The sequence below is a fragment of the Hydra vulgaris genome, chromosome 13, assembly GCF_038396675.1.
Source record: "Hydra vulgaris chromosome 13, alternate assembly HydraT2T_AEP".
Classification (NCBI taxonomy): domain Eukaryota; kingdom Metazoa; phylum Cnidaria; class Hydrozoa; order Anthoathecata; family Hydridae; genus Hydra; species Hydra vulgaris.
In genome coordinates this window covers 20,652,518-20,677,645 of record NC_088932.1, presented here as the reverse complement: position 1 = coordinate 20,677,645, position 25,128 = coordinate 20,652,518, and the positions used below count along the sequence as shown (strand labels likewise).

The 25,128-nt window shown below is 26.9% G+C and overlaps 1 protein-coding gene across 1 annotated transcript in view; it reads left to right on the top strand.

Moving 5' to 3' along the window:
* Positions 1–3,647: 3,647 nt before the first annotated feature.
* LOC136089512 (uncharacterized) overlaps positions 3,648–25,128 on the top strand; it is a 78,349-nt gene continuing 56,868 nt past the window's right edge. Inside the window, exons 1-3 of the mRNA XM_065815558.1 lie at positions 3,648–3,734; positions 3,857–4,075; positions 14,814–14,920. Of these exons, the coding sequence (XP_065671630.1) occupies positions 3,939–4,075; positions 14,814–14,920 (244 nt within the window). The 5' untranslated portion in view covers positions 3,648–3,734; positions 3,857–3,938. The remainder of the gene's footprint in view (positions 3,735–3,856; positions 4,076–14,813; positions 14,921–25,128) is intronic.

The following is a 25,128-nucleotide window of genomic DNA, read 5'->3' as shown; positions in this document are numbered from 1 at the left end:
AATAGATTGTGAGTCAAAAAACATAATTGTAAATGCGACATATAGACCACCATCAGGTAATTTAAAAAAATATAAAACTCATCTGAAATCATTTATAACAGCTATCAATAAAACGCGAGATCACGTCTTTTTGGCTGGTGATCTAAACATTGACTTAAAAAAACATGCTTCAAATAATAATGTAAAATATTTTATAAACACTCTTCTTCAAAATAACTTAATTCCCAAAATAAACAAACCAACTAGAGTGACTAACAACTCTTTTACACTTCTTGATAATATAATAACTAATAACTTTCATAATAACCGTCTCAACACAGGTATAATCACAACTGACATATCAGATCATTTCCCAACATTCTTAGTTACTAATAACATAATAAATAACAACATTTCTTCTAAAACTACCATATTTAGGCGAAAGATTAATGAAAACTCTGTAAAACAGTTTCAAAACCTTTTAAGAAACAACGTTGATTGGAATCTGGTATTGCAATCAAATGATGCTAACAACTCATATGATCTATTTCTAAGTCAATTCTGTAAGCAATATGAAACAGCGTTTCCTGAAAAACAAATTATTGTGAACACAAAAACAATTATGACTCCATGGATGTCTAATGGGTTACTAAAATCCTCAAAAAGAAAACAAAAATAATATGATAAATACTAATAAAAAACAACTAATAAAAACTAATGACATATAAAAACTACAAAATGTATTCGAAAAAACAAAAAAAATCTCTAAAAAGCTTTATAATGCAAAACTATTAGACAGAGCAAGCGGATACACCAAAAAAACTTGGAATGTAATTAAAGAAGTAATTAGCAAAAGTAATTATGCGAGAAAAACTCTGCCAAAAAAAATAACAGTTGATAAAAAAAATGTTTATGATAAATCAATTGTTGCTGAAAAAATAAACATTTTTTTAATTATTGCTGGTCCAAATTTGGCATCAACAATTCCTCTGAATTCAACTTCATTTGAGTCTTATTTAAAAAATTACGATAAAGTTATGGATGAACCTAATCTTAAATTAATTGAACTGCGAACCGCCTTTATAATCTTAAAAATAACAAAAGTGCTGGATTTGATAAAATTAACGTTAATGTTGTAAAATCTGTTTATCATATAATCGAGCCTCTTTTGTTTCACATCTTTAATCTTTCTTTTAAAATAGGTATTGTTCCGGAAAAATTGAAAAATTGCACGAATCACACCGGTTTTTAAGACTGGCGATGACTCTATTATATGTGCTTATAGACCTATATCTATATTACCGTGTTTCTCAAAATTGCTTCAAAGAATAATGTACAACAGGCTATTTAATTATTTATCAGAAAACAATATGTTGTTCTCAAAACAGTTTGGTTTTAAAAAAAAATGTTCCACTGAACATGCAGTGATTGATATAGTCACTCAAATAACAAACGCATTTAGTACTAACTACTTTACATTACGAGTTTTCATTGATCTGTCAAAAGCTTTTGATACTGTAAACCATAACATACTAATAAAAAAAATTGAATATTATGGAGTAAAAAATAATAACTTACTTTGGTTCAAAAGCTATTTGACCAATAGAATGCAATTCATCCAATATGCGCAAAAATAAACAGTTCCAAATGCTGTAACTTGTGGTGTCCCCCAGGGCTTTATTTTAGGACCCTTATTATTCTTAGTTTATATAAATGATTTAAATTTAGCAACACACTTCTTAAATTGTATGCTTTTTGCAGATGACTCCAATCTTTTTTATTCCCACTGAGATATTAAAACACTTTTTGAAACAGCCAACGAAAAGTTGGGTAAGGTTAATGAATGGTTTATAAGTAATAAACTGTCTTTAAATGTGGATAAAACCAAATTTATTTTATTTCATAAAGTAAATTAGAAAAAATTCCCATTAAACTGCCAAATTTAATAATCAATAACGCTAACATTAAAAGAGAAACTAGAGTTAACTTTTTGGGCGTAATATTAGATGAACATTAACGTTGAAGTGATCATATAAAAAGCATTGAGAAAAAATTATCAAAAAATATTGCCATGATATATAGGGCTAAACCATTTCTAAATAATAAATCTTTATAAAGTTTATATTTTTCTTTCATTCATTGTCATTTGATTTATTGTAATATTGCATGGGCAAGTACAAATCATACAAAATTAAAAAAATTGTACAATAAACAAAAACATGCCTGCAGAATATTGTTTGGAGCTGATAAAATTGTACAATGCGAGCCTCTCCTGCGTATACTGGGCGCATTAAATGTTTATAAAATAAACTTACATCAAGTTTTAATGTTAATGTATAAAACAAAAAATCTCCTAAAATATTTCAGTCCTATTTTGAAAAAGTAGATCATAAACATCCGACAAAATTTTCAAATAATAACTACATTGTCCCTAAATATAATTCAAAACAAATTACATATTCAATTCAATATCGTGAACCCTACTTTTGGAAAAAGTTTCCTAATATGCAAATACGGAAAAAGTTAGTATACATCAGTTTAAAAAGGAATCGAATCAGGTGTTATTACTTATGGATTTTAATAAATCCGATTTTAAATGCCTCTTTTAAACTAAAATTCAATTATATAAAATATGTCTCAGAATTTATCAACTTATCAATTTTTGTTTGTTTGTTTTTTTCATTATTCAGTTGTGGTGTTTCCTCTAATCTTGAAAGTTATTGGTGAAATCTTAACTATTAATGAGTTGTTATTTATTTTACTTTTAATTAAACTGTTTTAAAAATATACATATATAAAACGGTTTTTTTTAAATTATGTACTCTTTTATCTTGAATTTTTTGTTCTTTATTTAAATATTACTTTATTACAAATTGTTATAAATTTTATTTTCATATTCTCCAACAAATACTTTGTTTAATATACGTATAAAGTGTGGCTCTTGAAAATACGTGTTCTTTAATTAAATAATTTTTGTTTTTCTTTTTTAGTTTTCTTTTAATTTTTCTTGTTTACTTAATTACTACTCTTAACATGAATATTGTTCTTGAAGTATTTCTTAAACTAATTGTTATTTATTTTTACATTTATAATTATTAAAAAATAGTTTGTAAAGTATAAATATATTATCCGACTATTTTAAATACGTACGATTGGGGCTCGGTGATAAGTCAAAATAATGTCTTCTACTTGCCCCGTCAGTTTTTTTTATTTTTAAACCTTGTAAATTGTAAAAGTTATTAAACGGCGAAATAAATAATAAAAAAAAAAAAAGTATATATTTATATATATATATATATGTATATATATATATATATATATATATATATATATATATATATATATTCCCACCACGTCCCTGCTAGTACCGCGCTCAACTTGTTTCTCCGCGCTGCAGCCTTTTCCGTCAAGGTATGTATTTCGGAGTTATAGAGCTAATTGTATAACATATGTATATATATATATATATATATATATATATATATATATATATATATATATATATATATATATATATATATATATATATATATTTAAATTTTGCTAGTGTGCAATGATAGAAGCCTGGAAATAAAAAAATCAAACAATTTTAACTTTTTCTTACCTAATTGATGGTAAGTTTGTAAGTTTATATACTATTTTGATTTAGAATCATTTTTTGGTGAATATAAAATACTTCTGCCTAATCTTCTAATTTGTATCAGTTTTGTAATTGCAATTGTTTAGGGATATTTCATCATTCCTGAGAGTGGAAAGTAAGTCACTCAGTAGTAATAATTGAAGGTTTTTTCTTACTAAAACAATATTTTTCAGATTTGTTCTCATTTTGTTATAATTTATTTGTTCTTTATTTTAAATTATAAAAAATTACTTTAAGTATTTTGAAACCTGAAGAAATCTGTTTAATAAAAGAAGATAAAACTGAACTTATTGCTGATAGAGAAAAAGAAGAGTGTTTTATGAATCTTTCTTTAAATACTAACAATTGTAAAATGGCAGAAAAACCTGCATTACTTCTGGAAAATCAAAATGTTAAATATTTACTACACAGATTAAGTTTAGTGCTGAAGAACTCATCTTTTATTAGGATTTTAAGGTTAGTCACACATATTACATTTTAAAAATAGTAATTAATTATGAACTACCAACATATATATTTAAATGAAACCAAAACCTAACTTACCTTTATTTTCATAGAACCAAAACCTAACTAAGTTACCGTAACTAAAAAACCACAACTAGAACTGATAAAGAAAAATAAACAAATATGTTCTTTTTACTTTTATAAAAACCAAGTATTTTTAAAAACTTTTTTAATCAGAAATCAATAACTAAACAACAGCAACAACAAAATATTTAATTTCCTCAAATTTTACAACCATGTAATTAAAGTAACATAAAAATATTAGTAATGGTAATATTAATAACAATAACAATAATTATAAGAATATCAATTATAATAGTAAGAGTAATAATAATAATGATAATAAAAATATCTGTAATATTACAATTAATAAAATCATCATGAAGTGTTATTATTATGATTAAATATATATGATTGATCAACAACTAAATAATTTTTTTTTTAAAATAACGACGATAAATTATTTTGAAGTTTTAATTCTTCGGTTCCATTCACTGATGCACTAATGTGTAATCGAATACTTACTATATCTTAGAGTTTTATAGTGAAGTACATTTAGCGTTCTGTTATTGATATTTCTAGTTAAATGTGAATGTGTAAATTGAGTTTCCGTGAAAAAGTTTGTTAAAGAAGATGATAAGTTTTTATTAAGGGAATCAAAAACAAAGAGAACATTAGTAAATCTAACCAAGTTTTTTAAAGATGTTTGAAGTTTTTGTATTATGGAGTTTTTCAATATTTAATAGAAAATTTAATATTTGGACTGATTTACACAGAGTTATTATTATAACAGTTTATTATTATTAAAGTTGCCAATTTATTTCCAAACCTGAAAACAGTAATTGAGATGAGACTAAAAATTGCAAAATACAGATTCAGGTAATTTTATCACCATAATGACGAATTATTGAAAGCATGCTATTAGCTCGATTAAGTTTTTTTACGGAGTGCATCTATTTGAAAATTCCATGAGAGGTTCAAGTCTATAAAAAACACAATATATTTAATAATGTGTGTTGGATATAAACGTCTATTTTTAATTTTGATTTTAGTAATATGATTGTTGTATAAACATTTTTGTCTTAAAGATGAAAAAAATATTAGTACAGTTTATTCCAAGTTCAGAGAAATTAAGTTTGCATTTAGCCAGTAAACTACATCTTTTAGAATTAAGTTTTTATTCTTGCACAAAGAATGCTAAGAATTATTAATATGCAAGATGTTAGTATCGTCAAAGTAATTTAAATCAATAATATATATCAAAAACAATAGAGGGCCAAGAACAAAACTTTGGGGAACACCACAAACTATGTGTTTATTATTTTATTTGCGAACAATGCAAACAAATTGTTTCCGATTTAAGAGATTAGATTGAAACCAATTACAAGTAACCTTATAATCCATAATGTTCAAGTTTTAAAATTAAAATGGTATGATTAACAGTATCAAAAGCTTTTGTAAGTCAATAAGAACACCAACAACAACTTTTTAACTTTTTCGATTATACTTATTAGAGCATCACAAGTAGAGTGTTTTGATGGAATTCTAAACTGAAATTTATTTAAATAATCATAGTAACTCAAAAATGAGTATAATCTAGAATAAATTAGTTTTTCAAGGAGCTTGCTAATGTAAGATAGAATAGAAACTTGTCTATACTTAGTACATGAGACTTTGAAACCATTTTTATATATTGAAATGACGCAAGATAATTTCAAAATATTAGGCAAAAATTTGTTTGAAAGGAGTAATTAAACAGCTTATAAAAAATATGAGAAAATTCAGAACTAAAATGAATAAAAATGTTTGTGAGAATGTTGTTAGGATCTCCACATGCCTATTGATTGTCTAATGATTTTCTACCTTCAATTTATATATAAGTGATAAGATTTTACAATGGTTTGTTGAAGATATTGGCGAGCTATAATGATTTGGATACTTAAGATGAGTGCATTTTAGAACTAAGTTTAGCAGTATTATTTGTGAAAAAGTTATTATTTTCTTGCCATATTAGAGTTGGTTTAGTTATGTATGTTTTGTTAACTTGTAAGCAGTTTGGAGGTACATTATTGACATTATTGAAATCTATTAGACTTTTGATAACTTTCCAAGTTTCGAGCAGATTTTTTACATTTTTTGAAAAGAATTTTTTAAATGTATTTCCTTTCTCAGTTTAATTAAAATAATTATGATATATTTATAGCCTTTAAAGTTTTTAATTTAGTTATATTTGTTCGATTAATATTTTATTCTTTACATTTTCTCTTGAATAAGATTTTCGCTTTAAACTAATTTTCTTATTCGTTTTGGTAATCTTGGCTTGAATTGACGCTTGTTGCTCTTAATACTTATTTTTTTAAGTGGCACATGACAATATAACAACAATGTTGTTTGAGAAATAAACGCTTCATATACGCCTAATATCGTTTTCATTGGTAACGTTATTCCAGTCAACTTTTAATAATTCAGATTTAAATGATTTTTCATTATATTTTTTTAGGTTCTTGCCCTATAAATTATAACTGCATGGTATAAATAGTTTGTTGAAATTAGGACAAATAAGATGTTGAGGTAGTTGATCAGAAAAAGAAGTTGTTAGGTTTCCTGAAATATTTTAGTTTGTTGTTATAATTGAAAAGGTATTGTCGATAATTTTTGCAGGATAGTTTGTAACTCTTGTTGGTAGCGTAATGAGTGGATTAATATTATCGGAAGAAAGTAAGTTTAAAAACTAGAAACTGCAAAGTCAGAGTTTGACTCTATTAGATCCTTTTTAAAACCACCAAGTAGAAAGACGTATTTATTTTCAGTAGATATTTTTTGGAGAAAGACAAACATTTTATAATTGAAGTTGTTTACATCCATGATAGGGTGTTTATATATGCAATCAACAAAAGCATGATTTTTTAGAAAAGATTGTTTCAACAAAAGTAGATTCTAAATAGTTTGGTGGGTATATGATAAAATCATCTTTTTTTTTATAAATCAGTTTTTTTAATAAATGTAATAAGGTTCCACCACAAGAAGATTCAATTGGTTTCTGTTCAAAATTATAATTTCGATTAGTAATTGGATGTGTGGAAAAAGGTTTATTTTTTACCTTGTTTCTGTATTTTCAAAAACGCTAATTTCAAAATTAATTAATGATAATAATATGTACAGATCTTTAAAATACTTTTGTAATTTATTATTGTTAAAATATTGGCAACCTACATCAAAAGACTTACTGTTTTCCTCATCAGAAACTAAAGCATGTGAGGAAATAAATTTATTAAATCGAATATGGAGTTTAAGTTGATAAAGAGTTATAACTTTATGAGTTTTTAAGTCTGACATTTTTTAAACGCTTTCTGTTCTTTTTGGAAAAGGAAAAATTATTCACGTTTCTTCAAATATTTTATTACATAACCAAAATAATGAGTGTATTACCATTTTTAATGTTTATATATGAGTGATGTTATGCAACAATGTGTTATCCTAAGTGAACACCTAACTGAAATACTTGACTTTAAACTTTAAATCTTTTGTATTCTCTTTCTGGTTAAATGCAATTTGTAAAAACATGTTTAGAAAAATGCCTATAAACTTGATAATTTATAAATTGAAAATATTTATAAATTTAATATTTTTGTAAAACTTAATTCAAATAGCATACCCTATTGTTGCAATATCGTAAGTCAATTTTTCGTTTTGATTTAACATAAAACACATTACACACTATAATAAATTGTTTAGGCAGCTTAAACTATTTTTTAACTAAAGCGATGTATTTTCTTTTAGATTTTAGTATGAATTTATTTTTGGTAACAGTCACATATTGCTTTTTAGCATAATACTATATATATATATATATAGTATATACTATATATATATATATATATATATATATATATATATATATATATATATATATATATATATATATATATATATATATATATATATATATATATATATATATATATATATATATATAGTAAAAGTAGTAAAAGTTTAATTTTGCTACTAGTAGCAAAATTAAACTTTTACTACTTGCCTGATGATTGTGATAACACATGAAACTCAGAGTTGCAATATTAAATTATGCTATAAACATTAGCATTTTGCTAATTTCTGGTACTGCGGGTAACAGTAACATATATATTATATAGCTCTAGTTTATCTATTGAGCACTCTTTAAAGTATACAATATTATACATGATAATATAAAGATATTTTCTTTATTCATATATATACACTTACGTATATATATATATATATATATATATATATATATATATATATATATATATATATATATATATATATATATATATATATATATATATATATATATATATATATATATATATATATATATATATATATATATATATATATATATAGACTAGTGTAACTACTAGAGAAACAAAAAAGTATACCAACACAATATACAAAAATTATAAAAACTAATTTGATAAAATTTGAAAAATCAAAAAAAAAACTAATACACTAATCTGATCAATAAGTTTAAAAACAACTCAAGGCGCACCTGGCAATTATTAAAAGAAATAACAGGAAAATCAAAAAATCAATATAGCTCTTTACCATAAACTATAAAATTTTAAAATGTAAATATACAAGAGCTAATCAAAATTGCAAACATATTTAACAAATTTTTTACCTAATTTTGAACCAATCTTTCTAAAAAAGTTTCTTTGATCGAGTTTTTTTTGAAGACAATTTGTGCCATATAAAAAACTCTCATTATAACAATGAGTATTCTGGTGAATTATCCCACAACAAGCTTGATAGAAACTTTAAATTTCTGAAAAGAAACAAAGATATTGGTGCTGATAAAGTAAGTGGCAATATAGTTGCAGATTGTTTCGAAAGTCTGAAAGATATTCTTTATAAAGTCTTTAATGCATCTATAAAACAAAGAGTTTTTGCGGATCAATTGAAAATTGCAAAAGTTATACCAATTTACAAACAAGGCGATAAAACAAACATTACGAACTCTCGCCCAATATTGATTCTTTCAACTTTTCCAAAATATTTAGAAAGAATGTATAAAGTATATTATTAGAAAGAGTATATATAATAGAATATTTAAATATTTTGACCAAAATAATATACTTTATACAAAACAGCTTGACTTTAAAAGAAATATTTTAATTGAGCACGCAATTATTCAATTTGTTAGGAAAATCTCCGCATCATTTGAAAAAAATAATATAACCTAGTAGTCTTTATTGATCTTTTGATGACTTTTGATACCGTTGACCCTAAAATATTGCCTCAAAAAGCTCGAAGACTATAGAATCAATAACAATATGCTAAAATGGTTTCATAATTACTTATCAAGTAGAAAGCAAGTTGTTACCTCTAACAATGGTCTTCAAAGTAACGATGGTCTTCAAATGTTAAAATAACCTGTGGTGTTTCACAAGGCTATATTCTAGGTCGTCTTATTTTTAGTATCAATGATTTAAGTAAAGCTTTGCAGTATTATGTTTGCTGATGATACAAATTTATTCTTATTAAATAGTAATTTTATTAAGCTGTTTTCTGATATAAATAAAGAGCTTAAATGCGTATCTGAGTGGTTTAAATGTAACAAATTGACTTTAAACTTTGATAAAATAAAATAAATTACGTGCAACCCTATATCTAAAAAATATTTTTAACTAACAACCATGCCAAAAACTCTTACTGATGAACTTGAAATCAAAAAGGAAACTTTTACTAGTTTTCTTGGCATTTATCTTGATAAGAATGTTACATGAAAACCGCATATTGACTACATTTACACTAAAGTTTCTTAAAATATAGGAATCCTCTATAAGTCAAGAAAATGTTTAAACAAAACCGTTTTAATCCAACTCCATTACTAGGGTTGGCAGATGTCCGGTTTTTACGGAGGAGAATACAGCGCCAAATCTGTAAAAATAATTTTTTTACTGTGTTTTACTTCGTAAAAGCCGGACGTCTAGCAACCCTATCTGTTACTCATTTACACATAGTTAAATTAACTATGCAAATATTGCTCGGGGAAGTACAAGCAAAAGTAAGTTGCTTACTATAGGTATTATAATATATATTATATTACTACTATATATATTATGATATAATTGTATATTACTATATATATTATAAGTTGCAAAACGCATAGTTTGTTTTGAAAATCGGCTTACGCATTCAAAGTTTTTATTTAAAAATATTAAATTACTTAATATTCATGTTTCAATGTAAAATCAATCTGTCATTACACATTTTTAAAGATTTTTTTACCTTAAAAAGGAAAAATAAGTATACACTACGAAATGATAACTTTCTATATGAACCCTTTAGTTCAACAAAGTTCAATCAGTTCTGTATATTTATTGTGCACCTAATCTCTGGAACAAAATTGTTTCACCTATTATTGATTTATCAATCACCTTCCCAGTCTTTAAAAAAAAATTAAAAGAATTCAATCTTTTTAATGACAATATTTTAAAATACATTAAAAATTGAAAATTTATATAAACACGCTTTTGTTTTTGTATTTTGTTATTTTTGTCTGTTTATATTTTAATAATCGCTTAAATTATATTTTATTATAACGTTTTATGGTTCTGGTGACAAGATCATTAGATCTTCTATCAGATACCAAATTTTTATTTAAACTAGTCTATTCTTTTTTGTTATTTTTTTTATTCTTATTGATATGGTGGTTATATTCTCTATTACAGTTTATTAAAAGTATAAAAATTCCAATATTTGTTAATGTAAAACTTTATATTAAAAATAAAGGAAATTTATATATACAAAATGTATGTGTATAAATATGTATGTGTGTAAGTGTGTGTATTTATATATATATATATATATATATATATATATATATATATATGTATATATATATATATATATATATATGTATATATATATATATATATATATATATATATATATATATATATATATATATATATATATATATATATATATATATACATTTATACATACATATATAAATTATAAAATGAGCAACAAGCATCAATTAAGATCAAAACAATGCAAAGTTAAATAAAGAAAACGTTTTATTGAAGTATACTTTTTCACTAAAAACTATATTTATAAAGTTATTGCTAAATATCGATGATTTTTTATTGCCTCTTAGATATAATACATTACAAAATTATGACAAAGGATTCTTTTAATATATTATACCGATGATCAAATTAACTATCAAGATATGAAACCCTTACAATTGCAGTGCAGTTGTTATTTATGAGAAAAATAAAGAAAAATAAAAAAAAACTAAAATTAAAAATCACTTTCTGATTGGAAGTTAGCTATTAACTTCCTGGGATTTCCCTAATTTTGTTTTGAATAATTCCAGCTCTGCGATTGGGTTTTTTGCTAACACTGAAGCTTCAGTAACAAGGTTTACATTTCTTTTTAGACATTTTGTCTGTGATGTCTCAACTTAAATGATTTTTAGATAAACTCAAGTTTATTATCTGTTTCAATCAGCCTCAAAACATAATCACTTTCATCAACATAAGCTTCATTATCATCATAACTTTTAGTCGTTCCCTCTACAAAGTTATCTTCACCATGAAAGTATTCAATGAGACCTTTCAAATGCAAGTCTTTGTTAACTTATTTTTTTATACTTTTTTTCTAACCTGTTCATCATTGTCGGCTAACATTCTAATGGGAATATTTTCACCATGAGCGAAAAAACTTTATTATTGACAGTACTGGACAACTTATTAGAAATCAGAGGGGAAATGGTTATTTTTGAGATTATTCCATCTTGAAAACTAGGGATTTGGAGTAAAAAAAAATTTAAACTTGGTATATAGTAAACATTCAGTTTTGTCTTAAATTTTTTACCAAAAAATTATTGTTTTTTAAAAATGTTTAGACCATATGATTCAAAAAGTGAGTGATCTGAGCCCCAGACAAAAGGGGGAACCTCAAGTTTTGCGAAATAGTGCAGAAATAAGCAGAAAGGAAGTAAAAAAAAGTTTAAAGGTATCAACCTTATCTGTGTGTAGAGTAAAGAAAGCACTTGGTAAAGGTTAGGGACTTATAACAAAGAGGATTTTAAATTGTGGACTTAAGTTAAAATAAGCTCCATAAACAGACAGAAAAGTTATAGAGTCACTTTGAGATCAACGCAAAGATGAGCAGCCATAGTGCAACGGTTAGCATGCTTGCCTCAGAAGCTCGAGATTCGAGCTTCAACACAAGAATCATAACATCTGTAAGAAGGAGGCGCAAACTTCCATTCAAATGCTCTTTTGCAGTGCTCTGTGATACGACCGTAAAGACTTCTTAGGGTACCTAAAATAAAATATAAAGAAATTAAAAAAGATAAAATCCCTGCAGCATTATTGACCAATAAATCTTCATGGAATGCCTGATTTATATATGGTTTTTGTAATAATGAGATCAAAGACATGTGTGGCAAAATAATAAAAGGTATGTCTATTACCTGATCAGAGCACTAGATAAAGCCAAAGGTTCCCACAAAAAATATTTAAAAAGTATTTCTTCAACATCCATATTTTTTATGTGTACATTATATGATGAAATATGAGTGCATTAATAGTTTTAAATATCGTACATCAAATTAACTTAAATATTCTTAGCATCAAATCAGGAAATTTATTGGTTCTTAAAATCCTATCAAACAGATTATTATGAACGTCAGTTGAGTATTTATTAACCCTAATATCAAACCAGCTAGTAAACTTTACCTTTATCTCAAATTTGACAATTAGATTTAGATTTTAAATAAATTTGAAAATAGATACAAAATACCGCAAAATTCTGCATGCTGAAGTTAGCTCAAAAGTTTCGTTCATTGGTCTAACTTCTATAAAGGTCAAATCATTATCTATGCTCTTTGTGATCATGTCTAAGATATGCGATAAACATAATGCTAATCAGTCAAAGTCGTCAATAAAGTTGTTGTCAAGTATGATAAATATCGGATTTGGAATTGGCCTACACTTAGCAACACCACGTTTGGAAACGTTTTCATTCAGCTGTATACAAATGACTTTAGGAAATTTATCTGGCCTTCAGAAAATTTATATGGCTTCAGAAAATTTATCTTAATAGTTTTATCAACTTTCATAAAAATGTTTTACAAAATATAACTCCTTTAGATGCAAAATGCAAATATCCAATTGTAATAAAACTCCAAGAAACATTTTATAGTATCAAATTGAACCACGTTAGTAACAAATATTGACATTTGTTCCATCTCCCCATGCTAAGTTCAGTCTTTTTTGAAACTTTATTCCCTGTAGTCTTTTGAATATTACTTGAGCTACATCTAATTTCTTGGCAGTTTTTGTTGTGGTTTGGTCAAGGTAAAATAACACTACTTTGTAAAGTTATAGTTATAGTAACAGAATTTTTTATAAAAATAGGTAGTTTAATTTTCATAGTTTATATTTGCTTAAATCTAGAATTATTCACCTGGCTTACCAGTCATGATATAATGCTCTTCCAACAGCGTTAAAGTATGATATTTCCCATAAAAGCTTAACTCTGTAACCTTTTCAAACAGAATTTTTTTTCTGTGCTTCTGGATGCAATTTTTTCCATTCTCTTTCAATTTTGTTTCTGAAAGAAATTGTTTTTTAAAGCAATTATAGTTATAACAATTGTAACTAAAAAATAGTTATAACTAAAAGTTATACCTAAAAAAAAAGTTAATAGTATTTAATAGTAACTTGTATAATAGAAAAACTCGTTTGTCAATAAACATGTTGCATTTTGTCTTTGGTGATAACTTCAAAATCTACTAATGTTGCAAAAGCAAAAGATCCAGTTTCAAAACTTAATTTAAACTAAATGATCTTCCATAAAGTATTTAGACAGGTATGGGGAGGGGGTTACCCAAAAGCATAAAGATGCATACAAGCAAGGAATGTTAAAGAAATCCCTCATATCTCTCCTAAAACTAGATTTTCTTGTTTTTAGAAAACAGAATTTCACAAGTTTAGAAAATAGTTATTATGTGATGGAGCAAACTTGTCAATTTAATTAAAAGTATTTTTGTTTTAATGTTTTAAAAAATATATACGCTGGAAAGGCGTTTGATTTTGTAATAATGCAATCGTATGTAAAAGGGTAAGGGTTCTGTGTTAAAAGTTGTGTATAAGAGGGAGGGTGAATGAATCAGTGGTTTTACAGCATAAGTAGTTTATGGATGTTCCTAAGCCTTTTTTGATTAACTCTTTTATTAATTTGACTAGAGAAAGTGTTTCAGGAGCAAGTTTAGAAGTGCAGTAGCGTTATTCTTTTTGGTTTATTGATGATAAAACAAAAACATTTTGTAAAAAACATTTTATTTCTATTTATTGATTACTAAATATAGTTTTAAATTTAAACAAAGTATTTGAGAATTGCTTAAAAGTTTGGTGTAAACTTTTTATTTTATACTCAACGTATAAAATTTGTAATTTTCGTCTGTCATTTTAAAAGAAAAACTTCTTTGTGTGACACTTTATTAATGCAAATTACGTATTTAACATAAGATGACATGTGTACTTAAGGCTTCTTATTTAAAAATTATTTTGCTTTAATTTTTGTTATATTGTTATAGTGACTGATAATAAAAACTGATAATAAATGGTAGATTATTTTTATAATTTTCTTATTTATTAATTTAATCATAAGATTCTCTAAAATATAGATCAAAGGAAAGTTTTTTATGTGTTATGCTTTACGGATTGTATGGAGTTGTTGGTATTGGAATAGAAGGAATTTTACCTGTGTTTTTAGCAACTTCCAAAGAGTATGGTAAATTAGTATTTTTACTGATTTTTTTTTAGATTTATGCTTTAATGTTTCAGGGCAAACATTTATCACTAATAAAATATAGTAATGCGTTAAGAGTTTTGCACTAAGGTGGGCTGAAAGTATTGCAAAAAAAAAATTTTGCAAATCTATAAATGAAAGGGGGTGGAATAGTTGCTCCATAGTAGCATTAGTGAAAACAAAAAAGTAGAGCTCATAAATTTGTTGGTCTTGGGGTATCCCAACACTCTTAAAATACCAATAATTTTATGCAATTTTGTATTTTTCTGACATTTTACATACAATTAAACAATGTTTAATTTAGTTACTTAAAATACTTGTACTACACAGTACACAAGTACACACTACACATGCGAATAAAATAGTATTGTGCCTGTATTGTGCTTTGTTGTCAAACCTTTTCATTTTCTCTCTGGATTCAATACCAGAACGGATAAATCCGTCTCGTTGTTCAGTGGAAACTGCCTTAAATGCCTCAGTCACTAGACGACTATGTTCCTCGGTGACTGGGTGTGGCAAGGAAATTGTGGCAGGCTCCTAACAAGCTGGTTGTTCCTGTTTTTAACGCAATCTTATAGCTCTGCTTCAGCCAGGTGTTTTTTCATCGGAGGTTCACTGCGATCTTTGTTATTCCAGTTTACCAGGTCAATGTAATCTCTGGTATTGAAGTTTAAACTTGAAACTCAAAGTTGTCGCAGTGCTTATGATGCGTTCTCCTTCCGTGCAGCAAGTATCCGTCCGCAGCCCAGCTCTCTGATGTGGTCTCTTTCATTAGCTAGCATTGCCAACAAGATGTTCTTAGAATGGCAAAAGTAACCGTTTCTGGCAGCTATTCTGAGTAATCCGATGTCTCATCGGTAATTCATTTGCATGCAATAAGCAGACGAACCACTGAAGCGGTCTACCGAGGCGCTTTTCGAGCAAACGGATTACATTTTGGTGTACGCCGGTATTGACATTAGTGTCATCGTACCCAATAGCCATTAGATCCTCTGTTTTGACTTTATTCTCCTCTATAAAGTCCCAGATACCTGTAGTTATGCTCTCGGCTCCTCCATTTGAAGGTGTAATGTGGCCTAGGTACTCTTAGTTTGGCTCGCGAACTAGACACACTTGTTTTTCTACAATAATCCGTCCATGATTTTTGTTACCTTTTACAGTTTGCACTCTGGTCTTATCTTTGCGGCCATCGAAATAGAGTCCAATCAGTTTTTGCTGGAATGCCTGAGTTTGTAATCGCTTTCTGACTTTTCGCCGTTCTCTGTCAAGTTTATTCTTATCTAATATCATTGATGTGTCCCCCTTGTGTATAAAACCCATATCTTACAATGTTGCACTGACAATAGCTGTTGCACAACGACCTGGAACTTTATATCTGTTGCACATCTTAGCAACATTTGGTAGTTCTAGTCGCATTTGTTTCTTGCGTTGCTTGTTATCAATATCTAATACTTTACTGTCTGTAGTGTCAGTGGTTGCACTGAAATCTGAATCAATTGCATACATTTTTGAGTCGTCCTCGTCAGACGTTGCCAAAACATTTACATCGTCAACTTGTTCATCAATTTTGATACATTTGCGATGTTTTTCCATGGAATCATCGACTCGTCTTTGGCGTTTTTGTTGTAACACGAGTTTCTTTGTAGTTCTTACATCAACGCCGCCGATCATCATTTTTTGTTGATTTCGTTGGTCCGTCAAGAAGCTCCTCTCCTCAGGCGGCACCTTATGCTCAAGTTTGCATCTGCAACTTGAAAAATCGATACATTTCCAGATTACAATATCGAATAGTTGCAGATCTGTTTCGGTGGTAAATCTTTTAAGTCGCTCGGTGTATGCCGAATCACATTGTCTGGATTTCTATAGTTTTAGCAAGTTTCTGTAATTGCTGTGGAGCATTCTGATTTTCCCTACAATTCTCTTGTGTGATATTACCGGGATTGACGCTTTGATCCATATAGGTTCAATATGTTGCGCTGTTCTTTCTGCGACTGTGGAAACTGCAGGATCCGGAGCACTGTCTGTCACTTTCAACTCTTGTGGTATCTGTAAAAAGGTTCGCAATGTATCCGACTTTGATGGCAGCTGGGTTTCTTTAGCTCTGGACGGATTACTGAAAACTGGAGAGCATTGGGACTTTCTTGTCAGCTTCTTCCATATGCTGCGGGGTGTAGTATTGCACTTTTCCGTTTCCTGAAAACATAAACAACACGAACTCATTTATTGCTGAGAAGTAGCCGATGCATGTAAACCTAAATCCTAACCTTAACTTTAACCCTAAATCTTACAAAGTTAGCATAATTTGCTAAGTTCTGTCACATAATAATAATAGGGTTACGATTATGTAATAATGTAATAAATATAGTCGTACTATATACCTGAGCATTAGTCAAATTCTTTGATTTGCTACTGGGTGTTATAATAACTTTTGACATTCTTTGTTTTGCTGAAAAGTACATTAAGTTGGTTGTATAGTATTTACTTTATAATCGTTATGAATGATTGATAATAGAGAAAGCATAAAATATTTACAACAGTCTTTTGCATTACCTAAATATCTGACTCTGTTTCACTGCCCTTAATTATATTTATGGTTGCTTTTGGTAGTACTTCATTGGCAGCTCTACCATTTTAAAACCAAATTGGTCCGATTGGCAATCATAAAATTGGGATGCCCTGGGGCACCACAAGATGAAAAGTTTTAAAAAAAGATTATTTAGTGTTATTTTTTTTTAAAAAAGTCGATGTTTGCGCACTCCCAATATAACTTTGTAAACACAAATCTAATTGGTTTTTATAAAAAGAAAACTCATGCAAAAATTAAATATATATAAAATAGGCTAAACATGAAGGTCTGGTTGAGGGTTAGGTTGCACTTGAGGGAAAACTCAAACATAATTATTTTGTTTATAGCGCACTAAAAATACAAGTGTCCAATAAATAAATCAATCAAAAAACTATCAAACTTATTCGATCATTTAGATTTTGCATGTTACTATTAGTCAATCATTCTTTTTTATATTAGATGCTTTAATGCTTTTAACTAATTTTCTAACTCTGCTTGTTCAGATATGACAGTATCAATATATAGCTGAATAGCTTTTTTCACTTCTTTTAGGGTCACATTATCATTGTTCAATTTATCTTCTGTGATGCTAAAAAATAAAGAAAATACTTGTAACAAATTGCAAAATACAAAAAAAAAAACAAAAAAAAAAACAACAACACTAAAATAAGATTAGATTTAAACTAACTTTTTAAAATGCTCACTCCTGTGCTTTAATAAATTACAATGAAAATTAATAAAAGCAGTTTTATGCACATTTGAAAATAATTGTGAAAAAATAAATAATAATAATAAATTATCATCATTTACGCACAATTACAAAAAGAAATATTAGCGTGTGTATATATGCTTAATGCGTATTAAAAATATGTACGAGAGATTAGAGTTGGATAAGAAAAATTGTTAATAATTTTCGCTATCTGTAGTAATTTTTAATAAACTTTGCTTATTGTGTATTTTGTTAATTCAGTAAGAAGATAGTAACCTTTTGTTGCATTTAATTTAGAATAGGGATTGCTAGTTTACTGTATACTAAAAATTTAGTTTACAGTTTACCGTATAGTATACCGTAAAGTATACCGTAAACAAAACTTTTTTTTGGCGAAACTGTATAACAAGTTTATAAAAAAGTTTACATTAAAAAAATGTGTTTTTTTGTTATTAAATGTCTTCATCGAAAAGTCATTCGCATTTGTATGCCGGTGACCCTGGTTATTTTCTGATATGTGATGACAACGGAAGCGGACACAATATGACCATGTCAAAAATTTTTGTATAAAAATGCAACGATATTTCCCTGTTGTTGTATACTTAAAACAATACTTTTTATATAGGCCATAAATTACTTAAAAATAATTTCACACACTTATAGTTTCAGCAGATTTAATACATTTTTAATCATTTATATAAATTAGTATATCAAGGGTAGTGTGTTTCTCTTTAAAGTCAGTTTTCTTACAATTTTACTTTAGCTTTCGGCCAAAATCAACTCGACAGCGGTTTTAGAAACCGACTGTATGTTTGCATTAAATAAAAAATTTATTGTAAAACGTTAATGCTCATTTCACTGTGATTCATCAACTCATTACAAACTAATTAAATATAGATTTCGGCATCACTCTAAACTAAAACAAGACTTTTATCTCTGGATCAAAATAGCCGATGAACCCAGCAAAATAATCAAACTAGCACAGGGTTTAAAAAACTTTTTTTTGTTGTTGTTGTATTTATATATTTATCTGCTTTAAAAGTTAAAATAAAAACAAGTCGAAGTTTCAAAGTTTTTGAACCTTTGACAAACTTTTTATACATACCAATATAAAGTATTCACATCCTGACTGTTCTATTAACTCCCTCCCTCCCCCTTATATTTGCTTTTTCATTTGAAGTTTGATAATTGGAAATTTTTGATGAGCCGGATAATCCCATAAAATTGATAATTATAAAATTTTGCTCCACATTCTTACTAAATAAATTAAAAAAATGAAATAAAAAAGTTTGATCAAATTCAGCAACCACTTGACAATGGATTCTTATCTTGCTTTTCTTTTTTAAAGCAAACATGTTTGTTTTTTGCATAATTTAAATTTTAAAAATAAATTCTAGTGTTTTCAAACAATTTTAAATAAAAATAGTAAAACAAACACACTTAAATTGAAACAAAAGTAAAAAAATACTAAAGTTAACAGAAACAATTGTATTAATCTTTTTCAAAAAATTACAAGAATATTTTTCTATAATGCAATTTAAAGAATTTTATAAAATTAACATAATTAATTAAAAATAGTTTTTAATTAATCAACTGAAATGATATCATTTGTATTAACTGAAGTCTCTAGATTAAGGTCAACAGTAACATCAACTTCATCAATCTCATCATGATCGCTAGTATAAGCAAGCATTATATCAGCAATAATTGCTTCTTTTTCATGGAGTGTGGCATTTGCATACATAAGAACTAAGCCGATTGCTTTATCTTTTGTAATTCAGTTTCTATGCTTTGAATGTATAAAATCATACAAACTCCATATTTGTTCACTTGCAGCTTGAGAAGTTGGAATGGTAAAGACTATTCGTGCAACTTTAGCTAAATTTGGAAATTTACTTGCACCCTCAACACTCCACCAGATATCAGGATCCATTAATTTAACTTGAGCTGCCAAATCTGGAGTTGGATTTGCGTATAGTCTCTGAAAAGATCTTGTTTCATTTTTTGAAGTTTGATAATTGCAAAATCCCCTTGTTTCAACAATGTACTTTGGAAGTAACTTAAGGACTATAACAAGATCACTATTACTGAATGGAGGAGGCTCAGTATACATATTTCTACCACCATGATTTCGTGGATCAAGAAAGTACGCGAACCCCATTGATGGTGTATGCACAAATTCCCATCGGTGTAAAACAAGAGCTTTCAATACTGAGTCTTCACTCCATATTTGCATTAAATTAACAAATCCTAAATAAACTTCAGAAAGTAAACAAGTATCTGATTCCAGTTTACCTATTAGTTTTGATAATGGTTTCATAACAATAATAAAACGTTGACAATCTTCCTCAAAAAAATTGTCTCGTATAATATTTATATACTCTAACTTTTTTGTGGATAAAGATATATATGTAAAGGCACCTGAGTTGACTAAATTCAAATGAACTAACTTGTTTTCAAGATTGCGAGCAACTGATGTATGATGGCTATACCACCGTGATAAAACTGCATGTGATAATGCTTGCATTTTCTTTAAGTTATTTTCTTGTTTAACACGATTTTGAATTATACGAAATTGATCAAAAAGAGGTGTTCTTTGCTTAACAAAAGCTGTCAATTTTCCAGACTTTTTTAAAACATCCACAAATTCAGGCAGAAGGCAAATATCTTTTACTGAAAGATTAATTGTATGAGCGGCACAACCATTATAAAATACTTTTGGAAATTTTTTAATATCCCATGTAGCTTTCATGTTTGAGGCATTATCAGTTGCAATGCTTGTAACTTTATCAACACCAACCTCTAGAATTACATTTTCTATGCGAGTTGCAATATTAATGCCAGTCTGCTGCTCCTGACCAGTTGGCTCAATTTTGTAAGCAATCGGTTTCATTGTCTTATTTTCAACGTGAATCGAATAATTAATGAGATGATTTGTATTAATGTTTGAAAAACCATCAGTCGCTATACTTGCATATTCAGAATTATCGGCATATTCTTTTATTGAACGTTTTTCATCATTTAATGCATTCTTATAAAGACGCCCACTAATGCATTTACTAGATGAAGGCTTATATGCAGGCCTAAGATTTGCATGATGTTGCTTCCAAGCAGAAGAATCAGCTAATGCAAAAGGAACTCTTGTATGGAAAAACACCCTTCATACGATTTATCAATCTTTTCAATGTCATCTTTGTTTATAGTGTCAAAGTATAAATTTAGCATAGTTCTTCTTGAAGATTGCCTAGAAACTGAATCTTCAGAGATTTGTGAGGCCATATTTGCTTTTTGTTTCAACTAAAAAACTTTGAACTTCTCTTTTTATTTTTTTAAGCACAATTTAACATTGTCAGATGCTTTTTCACATTCCCTTATATGCTGCATCCATCTGAAAGTTGAGCGTGCTGTAATTTGTTTATCACAATACTTGCAATAAATTTTTCTTGTTGAACCTTTTCCAAAAAAAGAGACATGCTTGAAATTAACTTATATTTTTTAACAATAACAATAAAGTTAACTTAATATTGTAACAATATTAAGTTAACTTTATTGTTATTGGTAATAACTAACAATAACAATAATAATAATAAAAGTAGTAACAATAATAATTATAGTAATTATTATCATTTCATTCAGATGACATAAGTCCTGAGAATGAACAAAAAACATGTAAAAAAAAGCAAAAATATTTTTAAAAAAAGGTAAAAATCAACAAAAACAGCGTGGTATAAAAGTTTATTGGTATAAAACTATAGCAGTTTAACAATCTAAAACAAAAAGTATTAAAAAATCAAATTATAAACCACTTTAATTATTTATTCAATAATATATTAAATAAAGTATAGCAATTAAATACATTAAGAAAATAAGTATAATCATTAAATCATCAAGTCATTCCGGAAATATTTCATAAATAAAAGCATATGGTATACTAAATAGTATACTAACATTCAGTATACCAAATATACGGTAAAGTTTACAGCAAAGTAAGTATACCGTATACTGTAATCGGCGATCCCTAATTTAGAAAGACTTTAAGACTTTACCACAAAATATCTTAATGTAATTGAAGCTGAATTATTCAATTATAAAATAATTTATTGAAGGTATGTATGGTGTTATTTTGATTTATGGTTTGCCATAAAAAGATAAACGTCATACATACATCCTTAAAAATAAAACATACTAAGTAAACAAAACTCACAGTGTACTGTGCCAAGTGTTTCAATCTGTTTAAGCTGCCATTTATACAATCTCACTGTAATATATTCTTCAATAAATTTTATTTATTCGTTCCACAATTAAATAAAATTTATTGAAGAATGCCACAATGATGATGACTAAGCTTTAGTCAAAGGCATATAATAAGACTATAGCTTTTAAACTGAATCATATTATGTGCTTTTAACATTTACTTATAGTATACTTAGACTAATAGTATAAATAATATTTATACTATTATAAATATAATATTTATACTATTATAATATAATATAAAAAAATACAATATGATTCAGAAAGAGAGTAAAGTAAAAATAGTAATACTGTAAGGAAATTTTCCTTTAACCATGCTGCCCCAGAAACATATATTTTGATATTTCGATAAATATAAAATAAACTTAACATATTTGTTAAATATTTATATATTTTTTTAATTCATTTAACTACCTAACTTTTACACAATAATAAAACTTGGGTATCTTTGTAAAGTGTTCTTACTTTAAGAAAACAAAAAAAAAAGTCTTCTTTACAAAAGAAGTTTAAATTATCACATACTTAGTTTTTAAATATTGTATATTTAATAGTTATAAATAATAAAATAAACTTAACATATTTGTTAAATATTTATATATTTTTTTAATTCATTTAATTACCTAACTTTTACACAATAATAAAACTTGGGTATCTTTGTAAAGTGTTCTTACTTTACAAAGATACCCAAGTTTTATTATTGTGTAAAAGTTAGGTAATTAAATGAATTAAAAAAATATATAAATATTTAACATATATGTTAAGTTTATTTTATTATTTATAACTATTAAATATACAATATTTAAAAACTAAGTATGTAATAATTTAAACTTCTTTTGAATCATGAAATCATGAAAATATTTAGTTGAGTTAAATTAAATTGTGACATAGAAAAATATTGACAGAAATGCTATGCAAGTGTTATTTGAATCAAATACTAATATTTTAAAACACTTTTTCTTAAACTAAAATTTTGCTGATATAAAAAAAGTTGAATTTAAAATCAATCAATAAAATAACACTTTCAACCCTACCAAACGTATGAAATGATATCGATATTTAAATTTCTACGCATTAGTTAATAATATAACACCGACAAAAATATGTTTTAAAAATCCATAATGGTTTCTGAGTCATATTTTCGATTGAAAAAATAACCAACTAACAAAATCTTAAATAGCCTTCATCCATGATAAATCATATGAACTGAAAATTATGGCATGGATTCCTAATATATACATCTATTGTTCCAGTTTACAACATATATCTTCATTTTAGTGATATCGTAAATATATATGTATTTCTTTTAAAAGCAGACATTTTGGTGGGTGCTTTGCTTAAAAAAATATACAACTCTAATTTAGACATGTAGTTGTAAACTGGAATTTGAGATCCACTAAAAAGCTGTCTTTCTAAGTAAAAAGTCGAGAAAAAGAACATTTTTTAAATAAAGTCAATTTCAATATCTTTGTAACTTTTAAGAAACAAATTATATTGAAAAAACGAATAAAAAATATTTAAACTTTGTTTCTTAATTCAAAAATTATAATTAAATAATCTATTTATAACCCTAACTTAATGTTAGAGTTTGCTATTTTTTGAAAAAAAGACTCATTTGCAAACGTTTTGGATCAAGTTTTGATAAACATTTGCATTTCTTTAAAAACCATTTGGGAGTTGTTAAAGCCAATTTGACCACCGTGTTGGAGGGGGTTTTTTTTAGTTCTTTTTTTACATTGTCGTAAGCAATTGAATTTTTGGGAAAAAATTGGGATAAGTCAAGGTTATATAATTTCTCATTGAATGCAAATACTTTGCTTAACGTAATTTCTTTTAAAGAATGTGAAAAGTTTTTTTATAGAGTTTAGCATAAAATAAAAACCTTACCAAAAAAAAGGCAGTATAAGGAAAGCAAAAAAGTCTAACGTTGATATTTTTGTAGCAAAAAAGTCGGTAAGTTCCGTAGTTGATATGCATCACGAACCGAGAGGACAAAAGTAAACTATTTAAAGAATTCTACATCGTTCTTGGAAATGTTTTGAAAAACATCAAAGAAAATGAGAGACTGCTTGTATGTAGAGGCACTAACGGGCAAGTTAGTGCCGTCACATATGGTTTTAAGAAAGTACGGATGGTAGTATTCAAGTAAATGGTAGAAATTTTTCTTGAGGAATATTAAGAGAAATGTTTTAAGATTTTTCAAACACTGTTCGAAACTCTGTATTTCATAGTTTACAAAAAAATATCAAGAGTAACTAACTTATAAGTCAAATGATTTTTAAACACAAATAGACTGTGTTTTATAAAGCAAGATAAAAATGGGTTAGTAACAAAAAAAGTCTAAAGAGTAATACACCTTGAAGTTTTTTATAACACAGCACAAATCAGTTATTTTTTACACAAAACATGTTTGAAATCTAATCTTGGTCAGGAAGGCATGTAATTGCACGCGGTTGTATGACCACGCCAATAATACTTTGTTTTGATGATTCACCATAGCTTTTAACATTTCAAAAACACAATTAATTAGTGTCCGGACTCTCGATTCGATAAAAACTAGTTCGGAACGGAATGAAAATTTTATTTCGACTTACGGTAAAAATTTGTTTCGAGAAAAAAAATCTCGAAAATCGGAAATTTATAGAATTTTTCGAGAATGTTCGT